Raw genomic sequence first — 18,612 nt, 5'->3', positions numbered from 1 at the left:
TGGCTTGGCTCTGGGACTACCCCGCTGCCTCCTCTCTCCAGGAGCTCCGGGGCAGCCTCACCTCCTGGTGCAGCTGGTGGCAGGCACAGAGCGTCTCCTCCACAGGGGTGTCGTGGTCTGGTACATGCAGGTAGAAGAGGTCCACTCAGGGGCACTGCAGCCGCCTCAGGGATGTCTCCACCTGGGCCCGCAGACACTCAGGCTTCAATGAATTCTCACCCAGTGGATTGGCCTTGGTGGCGATTTTCACTTTGGGGGGGCGGGGAGTGAAATGAGAGTTCAGGGCAGTTTACCAAACACTGGAGAGAGTAAGTAATGACTAAGAGAAAGACCTGGGTTCCTATCCCAGCTCTGCCATTACTAGCTCTGTGACCTTGACCAAGTTACTCAACCTCTCTGAGCCTCAATCCTCTCAACTATAAATTGGTTGTGACCATGGTTCTATTTTGTGTGCTGTTCCCAAGGCTTGATCAGAACTTAAATGGACGTGTTCATTGTCATCATTGCTCATGTCATCACTACAACGCATTATTTACTAGGCCCTAAGGGTGGGAGACCCAACAGGCGATCCCTGCCCTTGAGGACTCACTGTCTAAGGGGCTGCATGACAGTAAGTGAGGCAGGGATGCAGCAGGTGCTGGGGGAGCCCAGGACATAGAGGTGAGAGACCCCCTGTGAGCTCAGGGAAGACTTTCTTTTTAATCTGAATTTTGGTCTCCAGGGGAAGTCACAGGCTGCCAGTTGAGGAAGGGTGGGAAGTTCATTCCAGAGGGTAAGACAAGGGCAAAAGTCCGGAGGAAAAGAACATGGCGTGAGAGGAGCCATGCCTGCAATTCCAGGGATCTAGAGCACCAGGGGCAGGGGGTACCCGAGGGAGAGTGGGCCACAGACCCGATGAAAAGGGCCTTGAGCATCCCGTGGAATGTGTCCCTCCCTGCACACTCAGCACTTGGCAAGTCACCTGACTGCTTGAGACTTAGTTTTCCCCAAGTACTATCTTGCAGAGGCATATACAATAGCATAACCTGGATACTGACATTGATACAGTGAAGCTATTGCAGTTGTTGGGTAGACTGGCCCATAAGTGTTGAGCAGATCCTGCTGGTTGATGGCCCCTCTGAGTTCTGTATCCTTGCTGATTCTCTGGGCAGGAGTTCTATCAATTGTGGAGAGAGGAATGTTGAAGTCTCTAACTGTCATGGCGGATTTATCTGTTTCTACTTTCTGGTCTACCATGTTTTGTTTTGTTTTTAAGGTGTTTTTATTTATTTGGTGGGGGAAGGGCAGAGGGAGAGAATTTTCAAGCAGACTCCCAACTGAGAGATATGTCCTAATTACAAGGAATCACTGGCAAGTGGGAGAAAACTTGTCAAGAGGTAAGGGCATCCCCCGTACATTCTCCAAGGCAATCATAAGGAAAGTGGGGTCATCCATTTTCTCCATAAGTTCACAGTTAGCCCTGTGGAGTGGGGTGCGCTCCGGCTTTTAGGGAATGATTTTGTCATCCCAGTGACCCAGAACTGGTCAGTTGTTAGCTGAGTTATATAATTGTTGGGGGATCAATCCTAAATAATCATATGCCCATGGGGTCCTGTTATTATTCCCACAGAATAACAAGCAGAAAGATTGTTTATACATGAGCTCTTGTGGCAATTTCTCTGAAGTTTATCTCAAGAAGTCTAGCTTAGGCAAACAACATTCTTTTAAAGACAATCAGAGCTAGAATTTAACATCCGCAAAATATGTTATTTTTTTTTTAAAGATTTTATTTATTTATTTGACAGAGATAGAGACAGCCAGCGAGAGAGGGAACACAAGCAGGGGGAGTGGGAGAGGAAGAAGCAGGCTCCTAGCGGAGAAGCCTGATGTGGGGCTCGATCCCATAACGCCGGGATCACGCCCTGAGCTGAACGCAGACGCCCAACCGCTGTGCCACCCAGGCGCCCCCGCAAAATGTGTTATTGAAACATAATTTCTCCCTGTAATCACCCTCATTTTTAATCAGAGGCAGCCAAATCAGGATTGTTTGTTTGAAAAACAAGTTCAGTTTTAACAAACGTGGCCTAATTATTTACATAAGCTCAGCAAGAAGAGTAATTGATCACATAGCTCTTTTAGAATCTGCTTTGCTGGAACTTCTTTTCTTGAGATTTTATTTATTTATTTATTTGAGAGAGAGAGAGAGAGAGCGAGAGAGCGCGCCTGCACATGAGAGGAGGGAGGGTCAGAGGGAGAATCAGACTCCCTGCTGAGTATGGAGCTTGATGGGGGACTCGATCTAGGATCATGACCTGAGCTGAAGGCAGTCACCCAACCAACTGAGCCACCCAGGCACCCCTGCTGGAACTTTTTATAAGGAATCTCTAGGTTGAACTCTTAGTAGCCTCTCCAGGCCAGAAGCCAAGGCAGGTACTTGCCATCAGACATGCCTGCAATACTTGTAGATTTGGGTGGATTCTTCTTCACGGAGTCCCCAGTATATCCCGAGCTTCCTGCACCTGCCAGGAAGCGACACACTCTACTCACCTGGCGCAGCTGCTGGGAGCTCTGAAGCAAGATCTCAGGCCAACATTTCCAAGGGGCTTTATGGCTCCAGGTTTCATAAGGTCAACCTTCCTGAAAGCTGTTTGGTCATATCTGAGGTCTCTCTCAAATATGACATTCCAGTCAAAGCCTTGGTAAAATGACCAATGTTTCCAACGGCATCCTGTTACAAGGAGAACAGATTCTTACTGAACTTATGCAAATGACTATGGTTGTCAGGGGAGAAAGAATACTTACTGAGATCTTTTGCATTTCAGGGGGTTCAGGTAGAGAGAAAAGTGCTTCAATTTGTTTACAAATGAATATATATTTTTAAAGATTTCATTTATTTTTGAGAGAGAGACAGAGACAGAATAAGTGGAGGGAGGGGCAGAGGCAGAGGGAGAAGCAGGCTCCCCACTGAGCAAGAAGCCCAGTGTGGGCTCCTTGCCACGACCCTGGGATCATGACCCAAGCAGAAAGCAGATGCCCAATCGACTGAGCCATCCAGGCTTCCCACAAATGAATATTTTATCACATTTCTGTAAGTCATGGATATCTTAAGACAAAGTTTCCTTAATCTGGAAGAGCAAACATTAGAGAATCAGCACTGTTTCAACCAAGACTTACCAAAAGCCTGTCATTTCTCTCAATTCACTTACTTCCATATTACTATTCTCGTTTTGTTTCAATGCAGCCTTAGTGAGTTCTTAGTGAGAAAATTCTTACCTGTTTTAGGATTTTAAAGATATCAAAAACCTGTATTTGTTCTAAGTCCCTTAGAGGAACCTCCTTGAAGACGAACTATTTTACCAGAGAATAAGAACAGTAACTATAAATGACAAAAGCTCAAAAACGGACAGGGTTAAACATCTGATGAGAGGTGACACTATGACTGGCAAGGACATCCGGTTGTTTCTGTGACACGTAACACTTCCATCATGAGAATATTAAGTAATGGCCTTACACCAGAGCACATTAAAACGTTAGGAACTTCATATCCTCTCTAGAATAGTTACAGCATTTACTGAAATGTAACCTAAAGCTTATCATTTGTTTAACAGTACTTCCGGAGGAACTTACAAGACCAAATAAAAAAGCCTAATGAGTCAAGGAGACTTCATTTACAATTTAAATCTTGGGACATTTGTTATAAACATCTCCTAAAAATTTGTTAAGCACACGCCTAAAGAGGATTACATATCATTACAAAATCCAAAATGTATTTTTCTGCAACCAAGGTGACAATAAGAGATTCCAAAGGCAAATATGTAGCGTGATACCTGGTAGCAAAACGTGGCTCCTTTAACACTGAGAAGTTTTAGCTAAGTAATCGAAGTCCTGATAAGGACATAGCATTGAAACTGGTTTTCTGGGCAGGCAAAAGAGAAAAACCTTTGTTCACATTTTCTTATCAAGAGAAGGGCACTGATTCAATGCCCCAACACTGCCCACGGAGCCGCGGCGTGATTCGGGAGAATGACAAGGCACAGACGGTTAGCTTTGAAGGAAAGCGTGGGTGCAGGGGTGGGTGCGGGGACACCGCAAAGCGTGCGATCGCCCCGAACAGCTGCAAGCTCGTGTATTTATTGGCAGTAAACATTCAAAGACAATCAAGGGGAGTCTCCTGAGCCTAGTGACTAGTAGTACATCCCGGGGAAGGTCACAGGATTAGATCATGTAATGTTCAGCAAGTGGAGCCTGTTCTTAAACATGTTTCTATGCACCCCGAGGGCTATTATCAAGAGCAACCAGGTTTCTTTGGGGCCGCGTTCCGCCCTTAGTGGACCAGGCGTTCCTGGCCGCTGTTATCTGAGGGGGTTTTGAGAAGGGCAGCGTTCCACCCTGAGCAAGCCCGGCGTTCCCAACTGATGGAGCTCTGACATTTACGCTAAAGCACGCAGGGTCACAAACACGTTTTCCTATTACATCTTCAGTATAAGCTCTCAGCCAGGGGCTGCTCCAATTCAAGAAAACGTTGTCTGTTGAACAGAGTGAGAATTTCAGTCTTACACCACTGTACTTTTAAATTCCCTTTATTTTAATCTCAGTCCCTTCTGAGCACACCTAGAATTCCTTTCCAAAGACTTCCCTTCACAAACCTTCTACAGCTTTCTTCTGCATTCAGATTTTATCCCAAGCCATTTCTCTCCAAACAACCATCTTATTTAGGACAAAATTACCTTCTTCCACCTTCAACAAAAATGCATTCCCATTCCTCACATCTTCCGTAACATGTCTCTTAGTTTCCTGCACAGAGTTGCTTCCCTTATTTCCATCAGTCTTAATTACACTTAGCAGAATTTTGCACTCCTGGAACCTGGGTCTCCAGTGAAAACGAAGTAGTAACCAGCTGTGAACTGTGACACCAAAGTGTTTAGACGGCAAATCTGTGACTCAGTTAAGCACAAAGCATGCTGATCTACAGACTCAAATATCCTTAGTGTTCTGCAATAAGTAGTCGAAAGCACAAACCTACGTCCAGTACTCAATGCTTTAGCCTTTTATCCTCTTTGGAAAAGACCTTCATGTCCAAAGAATTTCATCCCACTTACCATCTAAGGAAAACTTTAAAGTTTCAGGTTAGCAAAGACTTTAAGAGCTATTTTTTAAAAAGATTTTATTTATTTATTTATTTATTTATTTGAGAGAGAGAGAGAGAGAGACCACGAGCAGAAGGGCAGAGGCAGGGAGGGTTTGGAGGAGAGGGAGAAGTTGATTCCCCTCTGAGCAGGGAGCCGGAAATGGGGCTTGATCCCAGGACCCTAAGATCATGACCCAAGTCAAAGCAACTGCTTAACTGACTGAGCCCCTCAGGCACCCTTTGAAAGCTGTCTTAACAATTACCCATGAAAACGTAGAGACAGACAAGATTAACCATCATTTTAGATCATCTTTTTGCTAACAAATTGCAACAGAGATAACGGAGCTTACTTGACCCTCAGTAAATCTTGGTAGAATCAAAGCTTCACATTTAATGATGATAACCTTAAAGACATGTCTATCTTAAACCAATAAACTTACATCAGTTTAAATACTGACATGCTCCACCTGGATCCTACCCAAGGTCTATTTTTACCTGAGACACTGGTGGGGAAATCTGGAGTGGGCGGTGTGGGGTCCACGGGGTGCTCTTCTTCGCTCCCTGAGAGCGAGGGGAGAAGGAGCCATGGTGCCTGAGGCACCGAGGATGGTCTAGAAGCCAGTTCTGCAGGCCGCACCCAAGGTGGTGCAGAAACGGGACGGGGGAGCAGAGGAGGCAGAAGAGGTGAAGTGCGGCCAGAAGGCAGAGAAGGTTCCTGGTTCTAGAGATCATGAGCTCCAACAGAGGAGCGGACGCCATGTTTCCCTGCCAACAAGTGGAATTAGGCAGGCCATGTCAGGCTGGAGACGACCGAATTTCCCTGAAACCAAGGGAGTTTCGGCAGCTGCTTGGGAATATTCCTTGTAGTGCCCGTCCTGAGGGAGACTAACCACAGATGGCTCCAGTTATAGCCATTAACCCAGGAAATGAGTGAGGGAGAAGCCCCTACATCGATTAGGAAAAGCAGTGAGAGAGAGAGAGTCAAGAGTCCCCTTCCTCTGGGATGGCCTGTGTTTCCTGCAGCAACCTGGGTTTACTCGGAGGAGGCCTGTTTAGACAATTATCATCCAATATGTCAGCAGGGAGTTTTACTAGCCAAACGCACTCTGCAAGAGGCCCTTAGGTCTGGGTCCTGAGTTAGAGCCCTGAAAGCCTGGATGGACCTAGGGCACTTCTATTTGCCCTCTTCCCTGCAGAAGAGATCTAACTGATAGATCCCACCGAGGCCATACAGTGTTACAGGAGACCAGTCCTTTCCTAAATTTTGCAATTTGAATTGTTTCCAGTGGGGTAAAAAGCAACCCCAAGGAAGAGTCCTTGGGAACCAAAGACGAACCCCCCGATGCAGGGCTCCATCCCAGGACCCCAGGATCATGACCTGAGCAGAAGGCAGACTATTAACCAACTGAGCCACACAGGCACCCCCAATTTTGTAATTTAAGTAGTTAGTAGAGGGCATTGATGGAAAACAGTCAAGATAGAAATCCATCATGGTTCTAACAGACATTACAACACAGGTAGTCTTTATAGTCAACTTCCCTAGGAAATGGTCCCCGGTTGGGTTGTAATTCCATCAGGTACTGGTTTCGGCTGCTCCTAGCGGAGGTCCTGCAGCCACAAGTGGCTAGAGCAGGGATGTGAAGGGGATCCCGTGAGATCAATCAGGAAGAAACCTCACATGGGAGTCTTAAGATTGGCAGCCGTCCTGGTGACATAGGTGGCTGACCCATGCCCAAGACAAATGACTTTGTAGAAGGACAGGAGTAAAGAGAGGGCATCAAGTTTCTGGGTCTTATTACCATCCCAGCCATGTTACTAATTTCCAGCCAATAGGCAGGCTTTCTCTTCCCCGTAGAGTACCACAGGCTAGAGGATGGCAGCCTGACCTATCACAATGAAAGTGTTGCAGGAAGACCGGACTCCTTGAAGAGCCCCTAAAAGCAGAGTAAAGGAAGAGAAGAGAAAGTAATCACCAAGTTTCCCCGAAGCTCAGAGTCCAGATGAAAAAACCCCAAGTCCCACATGTGGGCGCCATATGATGTGGTTTTAGAATATAGGTGAGGTTCAGTGGGGTGAGGTCCAGGGCGGACGACCAAGAAAGAATTCTTGAGACATCCTTGGTGCAAAATGGTGGTTTTATGAAAGCACGGTGGGCAGCAAGAGCGGCAGTGGGCTTGTGAGGAGCAATTGATTATATACTATGGGGTTGGGGGAGGTAAGCAAAAAGGAAGGTTTTCAAAAGAAGTCCATAGGCTAAAGAGGACCTACAAGATCCTGGAGGCCTTGCCATGTCAAGTTAAGGTTGCTTTTCCCTCTAGTAAAGCAATACAATTAAGGCAGTTGGGAGCTTCGGGGCACCTGGGTGGCTCAGTCGGTGAAGCATCTACCTTCAGCACAGGTCATAATCCCAGGGTCCTGGGATCGAGACCTGCATCAGGCTTCCTGCTCAGCAGGGAGATGCCCCTGCCCCCCCCTGCTTGTGTTCTCTTCCGCCCTCTCTTAAATAAATAAATAAAAATCTTAAAAAAAAAAAAAAGAAGAAGACAGTTGGGAGCTTCCTGGAAGAATGTCACACATATCCCACCCTGGAGTGGGGGGGTGGTTTGCAGGTGTCACCTTGTGCTTTGTCCTCAGGTAGCCTTCTTCTCCCTCACCAAAGTGATAAGCATAGAGCCCACTGATGTGACTGATGTCCTAATAAGAAGAGCAAGAGACTAGAGTTCTTTCTCCACCATGTGAGGGTAGCCAGCAAAAAGGCAGCTGTCTGCAAAACACAAAGAGAGCCCTCACAGAGACTGAATACGCTGGCCCCTTGATCTTGCACATTTCAGCCTCCAAATACTGTGAGAAAGAAATAGTCGTTGTTTTCAGCCACCCCGTCCGTGGTCTTTTGTTACAGCAGCCTGAACAGACTAAGACAACTGGCACGACCATCTTGAAAGAATTGCTATTTCTTTCCGTAGAATACTGTCTGGAGAGTACAATGTCACTTGTGCCTGTAGAAGGTCCAGTTTATTTTTTAAGATTTATTTATTTATGACAGAGAGAGAGAGAGAGAACAGGAGTTAGAGGAGGGGTCCCAGGGTCCTGGGATGCAGCCCTGCATAGGGCTCCTCACTCAGCGGGGAGTCTGTTTCTCCTTCTGCCCCTCCTCCCATTCATCCTCTCTCTCAAGTAAATGAAAAATAATATCATTTTAAAAGTAGTGCTGTTAAATTAAAGATCTATGGAGTGGAAAAGTACTCTCTCATCAGTAGTGTGGTTCCTCCCATTGCCCTTCCTTATGAGCTTCTGAAAGGTATTCAGAATGCAGATTTGAGGCACTGATAATGTTCACCCCCACATTCGACACGGGTGATGCTAACAAGCAGAACAGATGGAAAGTAAGCGAGGATATCAGCCCAGATGCCCTCCCACCAGCCTCTAGCTTCAGGAGCCATCTTTCTGCCAGAACTCGAGTATACAACATCTATTCCACGTCATTCTCCAGTCTTTTTTCTTTCCTTTTCTTCTTTTTCTTTTTCTTTCTCTCTTTCCTATCTTATTCGTTTCTTTCTTTCTTTCTTCTTTCTTTCTTTCTTTCTTTCTTTCTTTCTTTCTTTCTTTCAGATATTACTTATTTATTTATTTGTCAGAGAGAGAGAGCACAAGCAGAGGGAACAAAGAGGCAGAGGAAGAAGCAGGATTCCCACTGAGCAGGGACCCTGATGTGGGATTTGATCCCAGATCTGGGACCATGAATCGAGCCAAAGGCAGATGCCCAACCAACGGAGCCACCTCAGAGCGTCCCTCTCCAGTCTTTTATACACCACAAGCCAATTGCTTTACTTTGAAGTTAAGTATGTTTTCCAGATCTAACTCTGGTCCTCTGTCATTTGAAAAAGCTCATCAGGTATCAAATGGCTGAATTCAAGCAACCGTGAAACATGTGTGAGATGTGCTACCGGAAAGTTCTAGTAGATGGAACATGACCTAGAGAATGCATCCCTAATGGGGTTACTCGGGACTGAAGGTCTCCGGGCCAGTTCAAAGGCACATCCTCTTGACTTGACCACTCAGAACCATTGCTCCCCGTGGCAGAGGTTGTCCTCCAAAGATGACCGTCTATTCTCTCATAATTCTCTTGTACAACACAACGTTGACACTCACCCCATGAGGCAAGAGTGATGCTATGGATTTCCAAAGATGGGACATACAGGGCATTATGAGGTCTGCCTGGTTTTCTTGGGATGCTTGCCCTCAGAAGGCAGCTGCCACGCTTTGAGGAAGCCCAGGCTACATGGCGGAGTCACGTGTAAGTGTACCGCTTGGAAGCAGCTGGCATTGCAGCTGACGATCAGCATCAACGACCAGAGTGTGGGTGCTTTGGCCTCGGGGGACTGCACCACCAGCTCTAAGGTCACTTCTCAGACAGAGGGAGCAGGTGAGCATTCCCCACTGAGACACGATTCGCACATTACACATACACTGTCTACTTCAATGGTTTTTAGAGTATTTGGAGTTGTACAACCGTCACAGTTCTAGAGCGTGCCAGCACCCCCCAGGAGAACCCTGACCTCATTAGCAGCCACTCTCCATTTCCTGCAACACCCCTTCCAGCCCTCAGCACGCACTAAGTGACTTTCTGTCTCTAGTCGATTTGCTTGTTCCAGACATTTCATGTAAACCAAATAATCCGCTAGGAGGTCTGCTGTGACTGGCTTCTTCCACTTAGCATGTTTTCAACGTTCGTCCACATGGTACATGCTTCTTTACTTCGTTCCTTTTTATTGCTACTCCATCGTATGAACAGACCGCCTTGTATTTATCCATTCATCAGCTGACGGACATTGGGCTGCTGCCACTTTAAGGCTATAGTTCTTATGAACATCCGGATACACATTTTTGGGTGATATTTTCACTTCTCTTGGGTGTATACCAAAGGGATGGAATTGCCGGGTCATACGGGAACTCTAGGACTTATCTTTTCCTGAACTGCCAGACTGTTTCCAGAGTGCCTTCACTGGTTTACATTCCCACCGGCAGTGCAGGAGATTCCAAATTCTCCACACCCTTGTCAACACTTGCTATTGTCTGTCTTTTACTTTAGCCATCCTGGTGGGTGTAAAGTGGTATCGCTGTGGTTTTCATTTCCTTTCTCTGATGGGTAACGATGTTGAACAGCTTTTCACATGTTTATTGGCCCTGTGTCTACCTTCTTCAGAGAAAGGTATATTCAGGGACTTTGCCTGTTTCTAAAATTGGGTTTTCTATCTTTTATCATTGAATCGTAGGGATTCTTTATATATTGTAGATACAAGTTCCTTATGATATGTTTTTGCAAATATTTTTTGCCATTCTGCAGATTGCTTTTTCACTTTCTTTTCTTTTTTTTTTTTAAAGATTTTATTTATTTGACAGAGAGAGACAGAGACTGAATGCTCAAGCAGGGGGAGCAGTGGGTAGAGGCTCCCCACTGAGCAGGGAGCCCAATGTGGGACTTGATCACAGGGCCCTGGCATCATAACCTGAGCAGAAGGCAGACGCTGAACTGACTGAGACACCCAGGCGTCCCAACTTTTTCACTTTCTTGATGGTATCTTTTAAAGCACACACATTTTAAATTCTGATAATGTCTAATTCTTTTTTTTTCTTCTGTTTTTGGTGCTTTTGGTGTCATCTAAGAAATCATAGCCTAACCCAAGGTCATGAATATTTACTACTATACTCTAAGAGCTTTATACTTTTAGCCTGACACTTAGGGCTACAATCCTAGAGATCATTGTGTGAGTGTGGATGGTGTGAGGAAGGGGATCCACTTCATTCTTTTGCATGTGGATATCCAGTTGCCCCAGATTACTTTGTTGAAAACTATTATTTTGCTATTGAATTTTCTTGACCCACTTCTCTAAAATCAATTGAAAGTACATGTAAAGGTTTATTTCTGGACTCGGGTCTATTTCATTGATCTGTATGTCTACCCTTATGCCACTACCATGCTGTCTTTATTAATGTAGCTTTTGGTAAGTGTTGAAATCAAGAATCAGAGAACTTAGTCTTCATATTTACTGTTATAGCTATTCTGTGTCCCTTGAATTTCCACATGAATTTTAGAATTTGTTTATGAATTTGTTTTAAAAAAAAGACAAAACAAAAAACCAGTTGGACTTCATAGGGATTGCATTGAATGTTTAATCTGAATTCGGTGGATTTTATCGTTTGAAGCGACTTGATTTTAGGATAGCTAACTGTGAATGGGAACTGATACTCCATCCTGCTTAGGGAAGAACACATTTTATTGTGAAGACAAGAGAGGGCAACTGCTTCTGTACAGAATAAGATTCTGTCTGCAAGGTGTCTCCCTCTAGACGGCAAAGGGGACATTTCGTAGAACAGAGAGTGTTTCTGACTGGGGTCCGGTCTGACATTTCCAAATTGAGCCCCCTTCCTCACTTCAAGATAAGCAAGCGGACTTCTGCTGCTTGGCCCACACCCCACAGCCCTGCCCAGGACTAGACTGATTTTTCTGCACTGGGAATGGTCAAGAAGCAACAATGAGACCTGGGATTTTTCTTCCCCAGGGTTGGGTACACCCTGCTTGGAGTAGGGGTTTGCAACGGGAAATAAGTACCCTGGCTGCCCATGCCACCTTTCCACCTCCAGCAGCAGGAGACCCAGGGCAAGGCTGAGAGTCCTACAGATGACAAGGAGACAGGAGGCTTTCACCAGGACAGGAGTAAAGCTGCCGCCGAAATACAGAGTCTGTTAAAAATGTCACACAGCATCTCAGGAGGAGCCCAGGAGCATCCTTATTCTTCTTGGTGGGGACGCTAACGGTAGGTTTTGGCCCCAAGGATTCTACTTCTAAGTGCCTCTATTTCCAGGTGATTCTGGCTAAGAGAAGTATATTCAGGGTGCACGGCCTGCATTTCTTCTCCTGTGCGCAGCACAGCGACGGCCACCTCAGCCCTGCCGTTGAAAGTCAGGCTCTGCCCCTGCCCTCTGGGGACTGCAGCTCGTGGTTCTGCCCCGTTGGCAGTAAGCCCCGGGCAGATGAGAACAGGCTGCAGACAGTAAAGGAGACAGGTTCGTGGGGCTTACTCAGGGCCCAGGCCGGTCAAGTGCCTGCTTTATTCAGACAGGAACAGCCCCAGTGGACCACAGTCCCAGCCTTTACACACTGCGAAGGCAACTGGGAGCCAGGACGGAATCTAGAAAAATATTGCATCGATTCAGACAATCAAAAAAGACCATGTGAAATCGACTTATGGAACACTGGTCAGGATTTGAGACTAGAAGAGGTGACAGGAGAGAAAGAAACCTTTGTCAGCCCCAGCCAGAACTGGCCCTAGCGGAAGTAATTGGGACATTCGTGGGCGACCAGCTGCCAGGCCCGATCGAAGGCCTGCACCACGGCCGGCTCCAGTGGCCCTTCCTCGGTCGCTGCCAAGTTCTGTGTCAGCTGCTGCACGCTGGACATGCCCAGGATGACCGCGTCCCCGAGGGCACCCTGCAAGGGGACACAGCCAGGTGTGACTCCAGCCACACATCCTCCCTCCCAGCCCTGCCCCTGCCGAGACCCGGGCTCTGATGTTTATGCCGAATACAGTTCTGTAAGGAAACTGAGATGCCTTCAGTGATTTTAACCATGTGACTCAAACCCTGTCGTCTTTCCCTCTGCCGTCACTCTGCTCATCCTCAGACAGACCTGTGCTCAGAGCGCAGCCCGGCCGCTCAGCTGGGTGACTCTTGGCTTACTTACGGGAATCAGAAACTATGTCAGGCACTTAGCCCCGGTTGTTTGAGAAACTACTCCCTGTGCGTCCTACACTGGGAACTGCGTCAGGCTGATGCAGGCTGGACGTTGTAGCTAGGGAGACCGGGGACACCAGAGCGAGAGGGACCCCAACTCCCACTGTGAGTGAGGCTAATGGGTTTTGTGCGATTTTCTACCCCCTGCACAGCTGTGCGAAGCCATGTCCTCATCTGTAAATCCGGGGGACTGGCACTTCATAGGGCTGGAGAACTAAGTACATGTGAGCGAAGCCCTCATCCGGGGCCTGGCGCTGAGACAGGAGCTTAGGACAACGGAAGGGCTCTCCTTAGCTCTGTCAGCAGGAGAGACTTCGGAGGGGAGAACTGCTTCGGTGGGGCGCCTGGCCGGCTCAGTGGGGAGCACACGACTCTGGGTCTGGGGTTGAGAGTTGGAGCCCTACACTGGGTGTATAGAGTACTTACAAATAAAACCTTTTTCTTTCTTTCTTTCTTTTTTTATTTAATATAGGCTCCATGCCCCACATGGGGCTTGACCTCACAACCCTGAGATCAAGAGTCACATGTTCCACTAACCAAAACAGCCAGCTGCCCACAAACAAAATCTTCAGGGGCGAAAACAAAAACAAAAACAAAAATTAACCAATGAAACGTGGCTTAGAAATCACGTCAAGGTAAGTGATTCAGACTCTGCTACGAGGGGGGGCGGTGGTGCCCCCGGACGGCTGGCTCACCTGCAGCTGGGAGTGGTGGTACATCCAGCGGAGGGCGGCCGAGGTCATGCTGGGGGCGCTGCCGCCATACGCAGCCTGCAGGGCCTTCTCCACCAGGGCAATGGCCTTGAAGTGGTTCTCTTTCCAGAAGCTGGGCAGGTGAAGGGAGTGGCACAAGGGTCAATAACCCGGGATCACGCTGGGCTAGAGCCACAAAGCCAAGCACGGCAGCTGTGCCCACCCAACTCTGCGGAGTGGGGAACCCAGCGCCCTTCCTGCAGCGGCTGGCTTGATCGGGCAGCAGAACCACTGGGCACAGGAGGCAGGTGGGGGGACCCTCACCAAACACCTCAAAGTCATCTTTCATCTCTTTATGATTCTTAAGAACTGCCTGCCCTCCCTTTACCGAGTGAAGCAAAGGTAAGTAGTCCGGGGGTGGGCAGGACTCGGCCCCAGGCATCCTGAGCCTGCATCCAGGGCTCGCTCCTTCCTTCCTGGCCAGTGGTAAACACTTCTCAGGGAACCGCTAGGCCTCGGAAGACCCGGTATGAGACCCGGGGGTCACCATTTGCTCACAGAGCTCCCAAGAAAACAAGAAACGCCGTGGAGTTTGGTCATTTCTGCAGGTGTCAAGAGACATGGGTCCGGACAGCAGGGGAGACCCGGAACCACCAGGAAAGGCACCTAGAATTTCTCCAGCTCAGATAAAGGGGAGCCCGCACCCCTCCCATCCTGACGCAGCCCATCCCCTGTTCACCGATTTCTGTAGATCTCAGACCACTTATCCCCAAAGAAGCGGCAGACGGGCTGTTTCCTGTCCTTGTCCTCGTACTTGTACCTGCCGGTCAGCAGGCCCCCTGCAAGAGGATACCCATCAGAGCCGCGGCCCACCCTGCTCCCAGACGCTGTTCTGGACAGGGGAGAGGGGGATGGGGGCGACCCAGGAGGGATGGAGGACACTGCCCAGCCTCTCTTCAAACCCCTCACTGCTTCCCAGGTCCTGGCCAGCCCTCTACCGCGTCAGGAAGTGGCAGAGCTGGGGCCAAGAATGGCCTCCCACCCCAGGGGACCCGCCCCCAGAGCAGCGCCTACCAGCCAAAGGGTTGTAGGCATAGAACCGCAGTCCGAAGTGCCTGAGGCAGGGGAAGAGCTCCGTCTCCACCTGCCGCGTGGTAGCGTTGTACATGCCCTGCGGATAGAAGGCCAGCTGCAGGTGTGCCCGAATCAAAGGAAGGGTCCCCACAGCTTCCCTGGCACAGCCCGCAGTTCACACCCTAACAATCCTTAGGACCTTCACAATCGGGGCATCTACTTGGTGGAAAGGAAAATTCATTCATGCAGCCCACATTTCTGAGCACCAGCCAGGTGCTGGACATGGAATTTCCATCCACACACCAACAGGACAAGGCCCCTGCCCTGAGAGATCGAATAGCAAGGTAGGGCAGCCATGGTACAATCAAGGAAAGCAGCACTCAGACTCCACGAGTAAGTTCTGCAAGCGGAGTCCGGCACCAAGCAGGGGTCCAAACGTTTGCTGAATGAGGAGAGAAGTAGGGCCTGAGATCGCAGATTCCTCTGGGGCATCGGGAAAGGCTTCCAGGGGACGAGCCATCTAAGCGAGGACTGATCGCTTCCAGTAGGAGCAGGGGAAGAATGGTCCAGGCTTGTGCACCGCCAGGAAGCAGGAAGGAAGGGCCCCAGGAGCACACGTGGGCAGGAAGGGGAGCCAGGCCAGAGCTGCAGGTGCACTGGGAGGCATCCCAGGCTGTCAGCAGGGGAGGGGCTGCGCTGGAGAGGAGGCAGGCAGAGGGGCCTGGAGAACCGGGGATCAGCAGCAGCCCTGCAGACAGGCCCTGCAGCCCAGGCCTCACCTGGTACACGGTGGGCAGGATCCAGCCGTTCCTCCTGCAGAGGGTACACATCTCGGCCACCTCCCAGGAGGCGTAGTTGGAGAGGCCAAGCTCCACGAACAAGCCCTGCAGGGGAGAGGCCTGGGTCAGAACCCATCGCCGCCCAGGACACTGGAAAAGGGAGACGGGCGTGGGGCACCTGGGGGTGTGGTCTGTCCCTGGCTTGGCTCTGGGACTACCCTGCTGCCTGCTCTCTCCTGGAGCTCGGATGTGGCCTCACCTCCTGGTGCAGCTGGTGGCAGGCACGAAGCGTCTCCTCCACGGGGGTGTCGTGGTCTGGTAGATGCAGGTAGAAGATGTCCACTCTGCGGCACTGCAGCCGCCTCAGGGATGTCTCCAGCTGGGCCCGCAGACTGTCAGGCTTCAGTGAATTCTCATCCAATGGATTGGCCTTCGTGGCGATTTTCACTTTGGGGAGTGAAATGAGAGTTCAGGGCAGTTTACCAAACACTGGAGAGAGTAAGTAAGGAGTAAGAGAAAGACCTGAGTTCCCATCCCAGATCTGCCATTACTAGCTCTGTGACTTTGACCAAGTTACTCAACCTCTCTGAGCCTCAATCCTCTCAACTATAAATTGGTTGTGACCATGGTTCTATTTTGTGTGCTGTTCCCAAGGCTTGATCAGAACGTGAATGGACGTGTTCATTGTCATCATCGCTCATGCCATCACTACGACGCATTATTTACTAGGCCCTAAGGGTGGGAGACCCAACAGGCGATCCCTGCCCTTGGGGACTCACTGTCTAAGGGGCTGCATGACAGCAAGTGAGGCAGGGATGCAGCAGGTGCTGGGGGAGCCCAGGACATAGAGGCGGGAGACCCGCTGTAAGCTCAGGGAAGGCTTTCTTTACAATCTGAATTTTGGTCTCCAGGGGAAGTCACAGGCTGCCAGTTGAGGAAGGGTGGGAAGGTCATTCCAGAGGGTGAAGACGAGGAGCCATGCCTGCAATTCCAGGGATCTAGAGCTTCAGGGTCAGGGGGTACCCGAGGGAGAGAAGGGCCACAGACCCATGGAAACGGTCTTGAGAGCACCCCGTGGAATGTGGCCCTCCCTGCACACCAGGCAAGTCATCTGACTGCTTGAGACTTAGGAGCAGGCAGGAGGACTGCTCACTTGGAATTGTTCCGTTTGTCCACCTCTTCTTCATGTGAATGAAACTTCGCAGCTGAGGTTAAGGACTTTGGCCCCACTAGCTCTGACCATAAGGAGGGAAGGGAAGGAGAGCTTGGAGAAAAAAAGACATTGAGAAAGAAGACCCAGAGTGGTCAGAGAAGGAGCCCGGTGATCTAGAAAGGGCGAGCACTGAGACGCAGGCATTCTCTTACTGTTCCAGATCTAGCATGCTGTGAATCACAGGAGAAACCAAGCCAGGCTCTAGCAGAGGACAGAAAAGAGCTGGAGGGAGAGACGGTGCCGTGTGGTAACATGACTATTAATACTAGTAATCCTAACAGTAACAGCCGACATTGCTGAACTCGAGGGACCTGCCCAGCACTGCCGAACCTTTTCAAATGGCATCAGACTGGTGATGGACGTACCCCTGCCCTTATACAAACCCTCCATTTAGCTCTATCTGCCTGTTCCAACACCCCTGGCACTACCAAATCTCACACCCACTGCCTACGCCCACAGCACTAATGCCTGTCGTCCTCTTCCTCCTCCTGGCAAACCAATCAGTTCTTCAATGTCTAATGTTCCCTCTTCGGAGCTTTCTTCAGTGCCCCCCCCCCCAGAAGTGCTCCCTCTTCCCGGCTTCCCCAGCCTTCTCTAGAACCCAAGCTCCGCAGAGTGGGTTCCTGTCCATTTCCCTTCTAGGACCTCAGAGGCTAGCCCAGAGGGTAGTTAGATCCCCTACCACCCCCACTCCCCCATGCCAGCCCACCGTGCTCCTGCGGCTCCCTGGCGCTGCCACCCGCAGGAAGCGGGAGGCCGTGCCTACTGAGCATAGCACCCGAAACCCCAACGGAGCAAAGTCTAGGGCCAGAGCAAGGAGGAAGCAGATGCCCCACAGGTTCCCAAGTCGGATCCGGGTGGCGCTCTGCCAAGGAATGCCAGGACAGTAAGGGCAGGGTTCCAGCAGATCAGGCCCGCACGGGGCCCCTGAGGGGGGCGGGGAAGGAGGCAGGGGCTGCACAGCGCCAGATTCCAGCGCTTTCAGTGCCCCCTAGAAGATTAACCAAGTCCTTCCAGACTGTACCTGGAGGGGGATGTCCCTGAGGGAAGGCCGTGGGAGACCTCCTCGGAAGGGAAGGGGAGAGGAAAGGCTGGTCAGGGCAAAGCACTGTCCGGCTGTCCGGGACGACACGTGCATGGGGCCTAAGGAGCAGGCGGTCCACGCGGCTGTGAGGAGGTCAACGCACGAGAGGGCCCGAAGCCGTGGGTTCTGACTGTGGCCGGGCCAAGGCTGGGGCCGGGTGGGCGCCGCACGGTGCAGGGGAAGGTAGAGGTTACCTTTGCAGTCGCTGCCGCCCAGCCCGAGCCCCATTTCGCCCAGGATGATCTCGGACTGGCCGTCGGCGTATATGAAGGCCGTGTCCAGCTCGGTGTAGCCGCGGTCCAGGAAGGCGCGCACGGCCGCGACACTGGAGGGCTTGTCCATGCGGCGCCCCATCTCCATGGCGCCCAGCACGGTAGCGGGCCGCCGCGGGGACAGCGGCCGGGACATGGTGGCGGCGGCGGCAGCGGAATCGGTGCCCCACAGGTGGAACTCTATGGTTGGCGCGAGGCACTAGGCTGCAGGAGCCAAAGCCGCTTTAAAGCAGGGCCCGGCCCCGCCCACCGACATTGGGGGCGGAGCGCGGGTGGGCCGAGGGGGCGGGGCAGTGTGACCCCGCCCCCTCCCTCCTCCGGGCTGCACGCGCCTCCCTGGCAGGTAGCCTGGGCTGAGCCACAGGAGGCGGAGCTGCGCTAGTGGGAGCGTTCCCGAACGCTGAGGGCGGGGACTCCAGGGGCCTCGCCGTCTTGGGGCCCCGGGGTCGTTGGAGAGGGGCTTCCCTACGTGCTAAAGGTCCTGAGAGGACGACTTGGCTGGGGCTGTCCAGACACCCTGCGCTCCCACAGGCTACTCTGCTTCTCCAGTGGGGACCTGCCAGAGGCACCAGCCCTCGTCCTTGTGGCATGAAAATGAAA

At 50.5% G+C, this 18,612-nt stretch overlaps 1 protein-coding gene across 2 annotated transcripts; it reads right to left on the bottom strand.

Moving 5' to 3' along the window:
• Window positions 1–11,264: 11,264 nt before the first annotated feature.
• Window positions 11,265–18,226, bottom strand: LOC123782119 (aflatoxin B1 aldehyde reductase member 2-like). Of its 2 annotated transcripts, none has more exons than XM_045781996.2 (7): window positions 17,935–18,226; window positions 15,703–15,890; window positions 15,444–15,548; window positions 14,665–14,761; window positions 14,330–14,429; window positions 13,594–13,723; window positions 11,265–12,596 (listed from the first exon to the last, which is right to left on the bottom strand). In XM_045781996.2, exons 1-7 carry the CDS (start codon window positions 18,146–18,148, stop codon window positions 12,435–12,437), a joined length of 996 nt encoding a protein of 331 aa, XP_045637952.2. In that variant the 5' UTR covers window positions 18,149–18,226; the 3' UTR covers window positions 11,265–12,434. The 2 variants fall into 2 exon arrangements, with proteins under 2 accessions (XP_045637952.2, XP_045637953.2); XM_045781997.2 differs by lacking the exon at window positions 17,935–18,226 and adding an exon at window positions 17,366–17,444.
• Between the last annotated feature and the right edge of the window lie 386 nt (window positions 18,227–18,612).

Source organism: Ursus americanus, chromosome 33, assembly GCF_024610735.1.
Source record: "Ursus americanus isolate L20-20 chromosome 33, mUrsAme1.1.p, whole genome shotgun sequence".
Classification (NCBI taxonomy): domain Eukaryota; kingdom Metazoa; phylum Chordata; class Mammalia; order Carnivora; family Ursidae; genus Ursus; species Ursus americanus.
This window is presented reverse-complemented; position numbering and strand designations above follow the sequence as displayed.

Excerpts from the sequence above, each read along its gene's own strand:
- LOC123782119 (XM_045781996.2), bottom strand. The coding sequence starts at position 18,148 with ATGTCCCGGCCGCTGTCCCCGCGGCGGCCCGCTACCGTGCTGGGCGCC. Across the intron at positions 14,430-14,664 it reads TGCCTACAACCCTTTGGCTG|GGGGCCTGCTGACCGGCAGG; the intron begins GTAGGCGCTGCT and ends ATCCTCTTGCAG. Across the intron at positions 12,597-13,593 it reads ACCACCACTCCCAGCTGCAG|GGTGCCCTCGGGGACGCGGT; the intron begins GTGAGCCAGCCG and ends GTCCCCTTGCAG.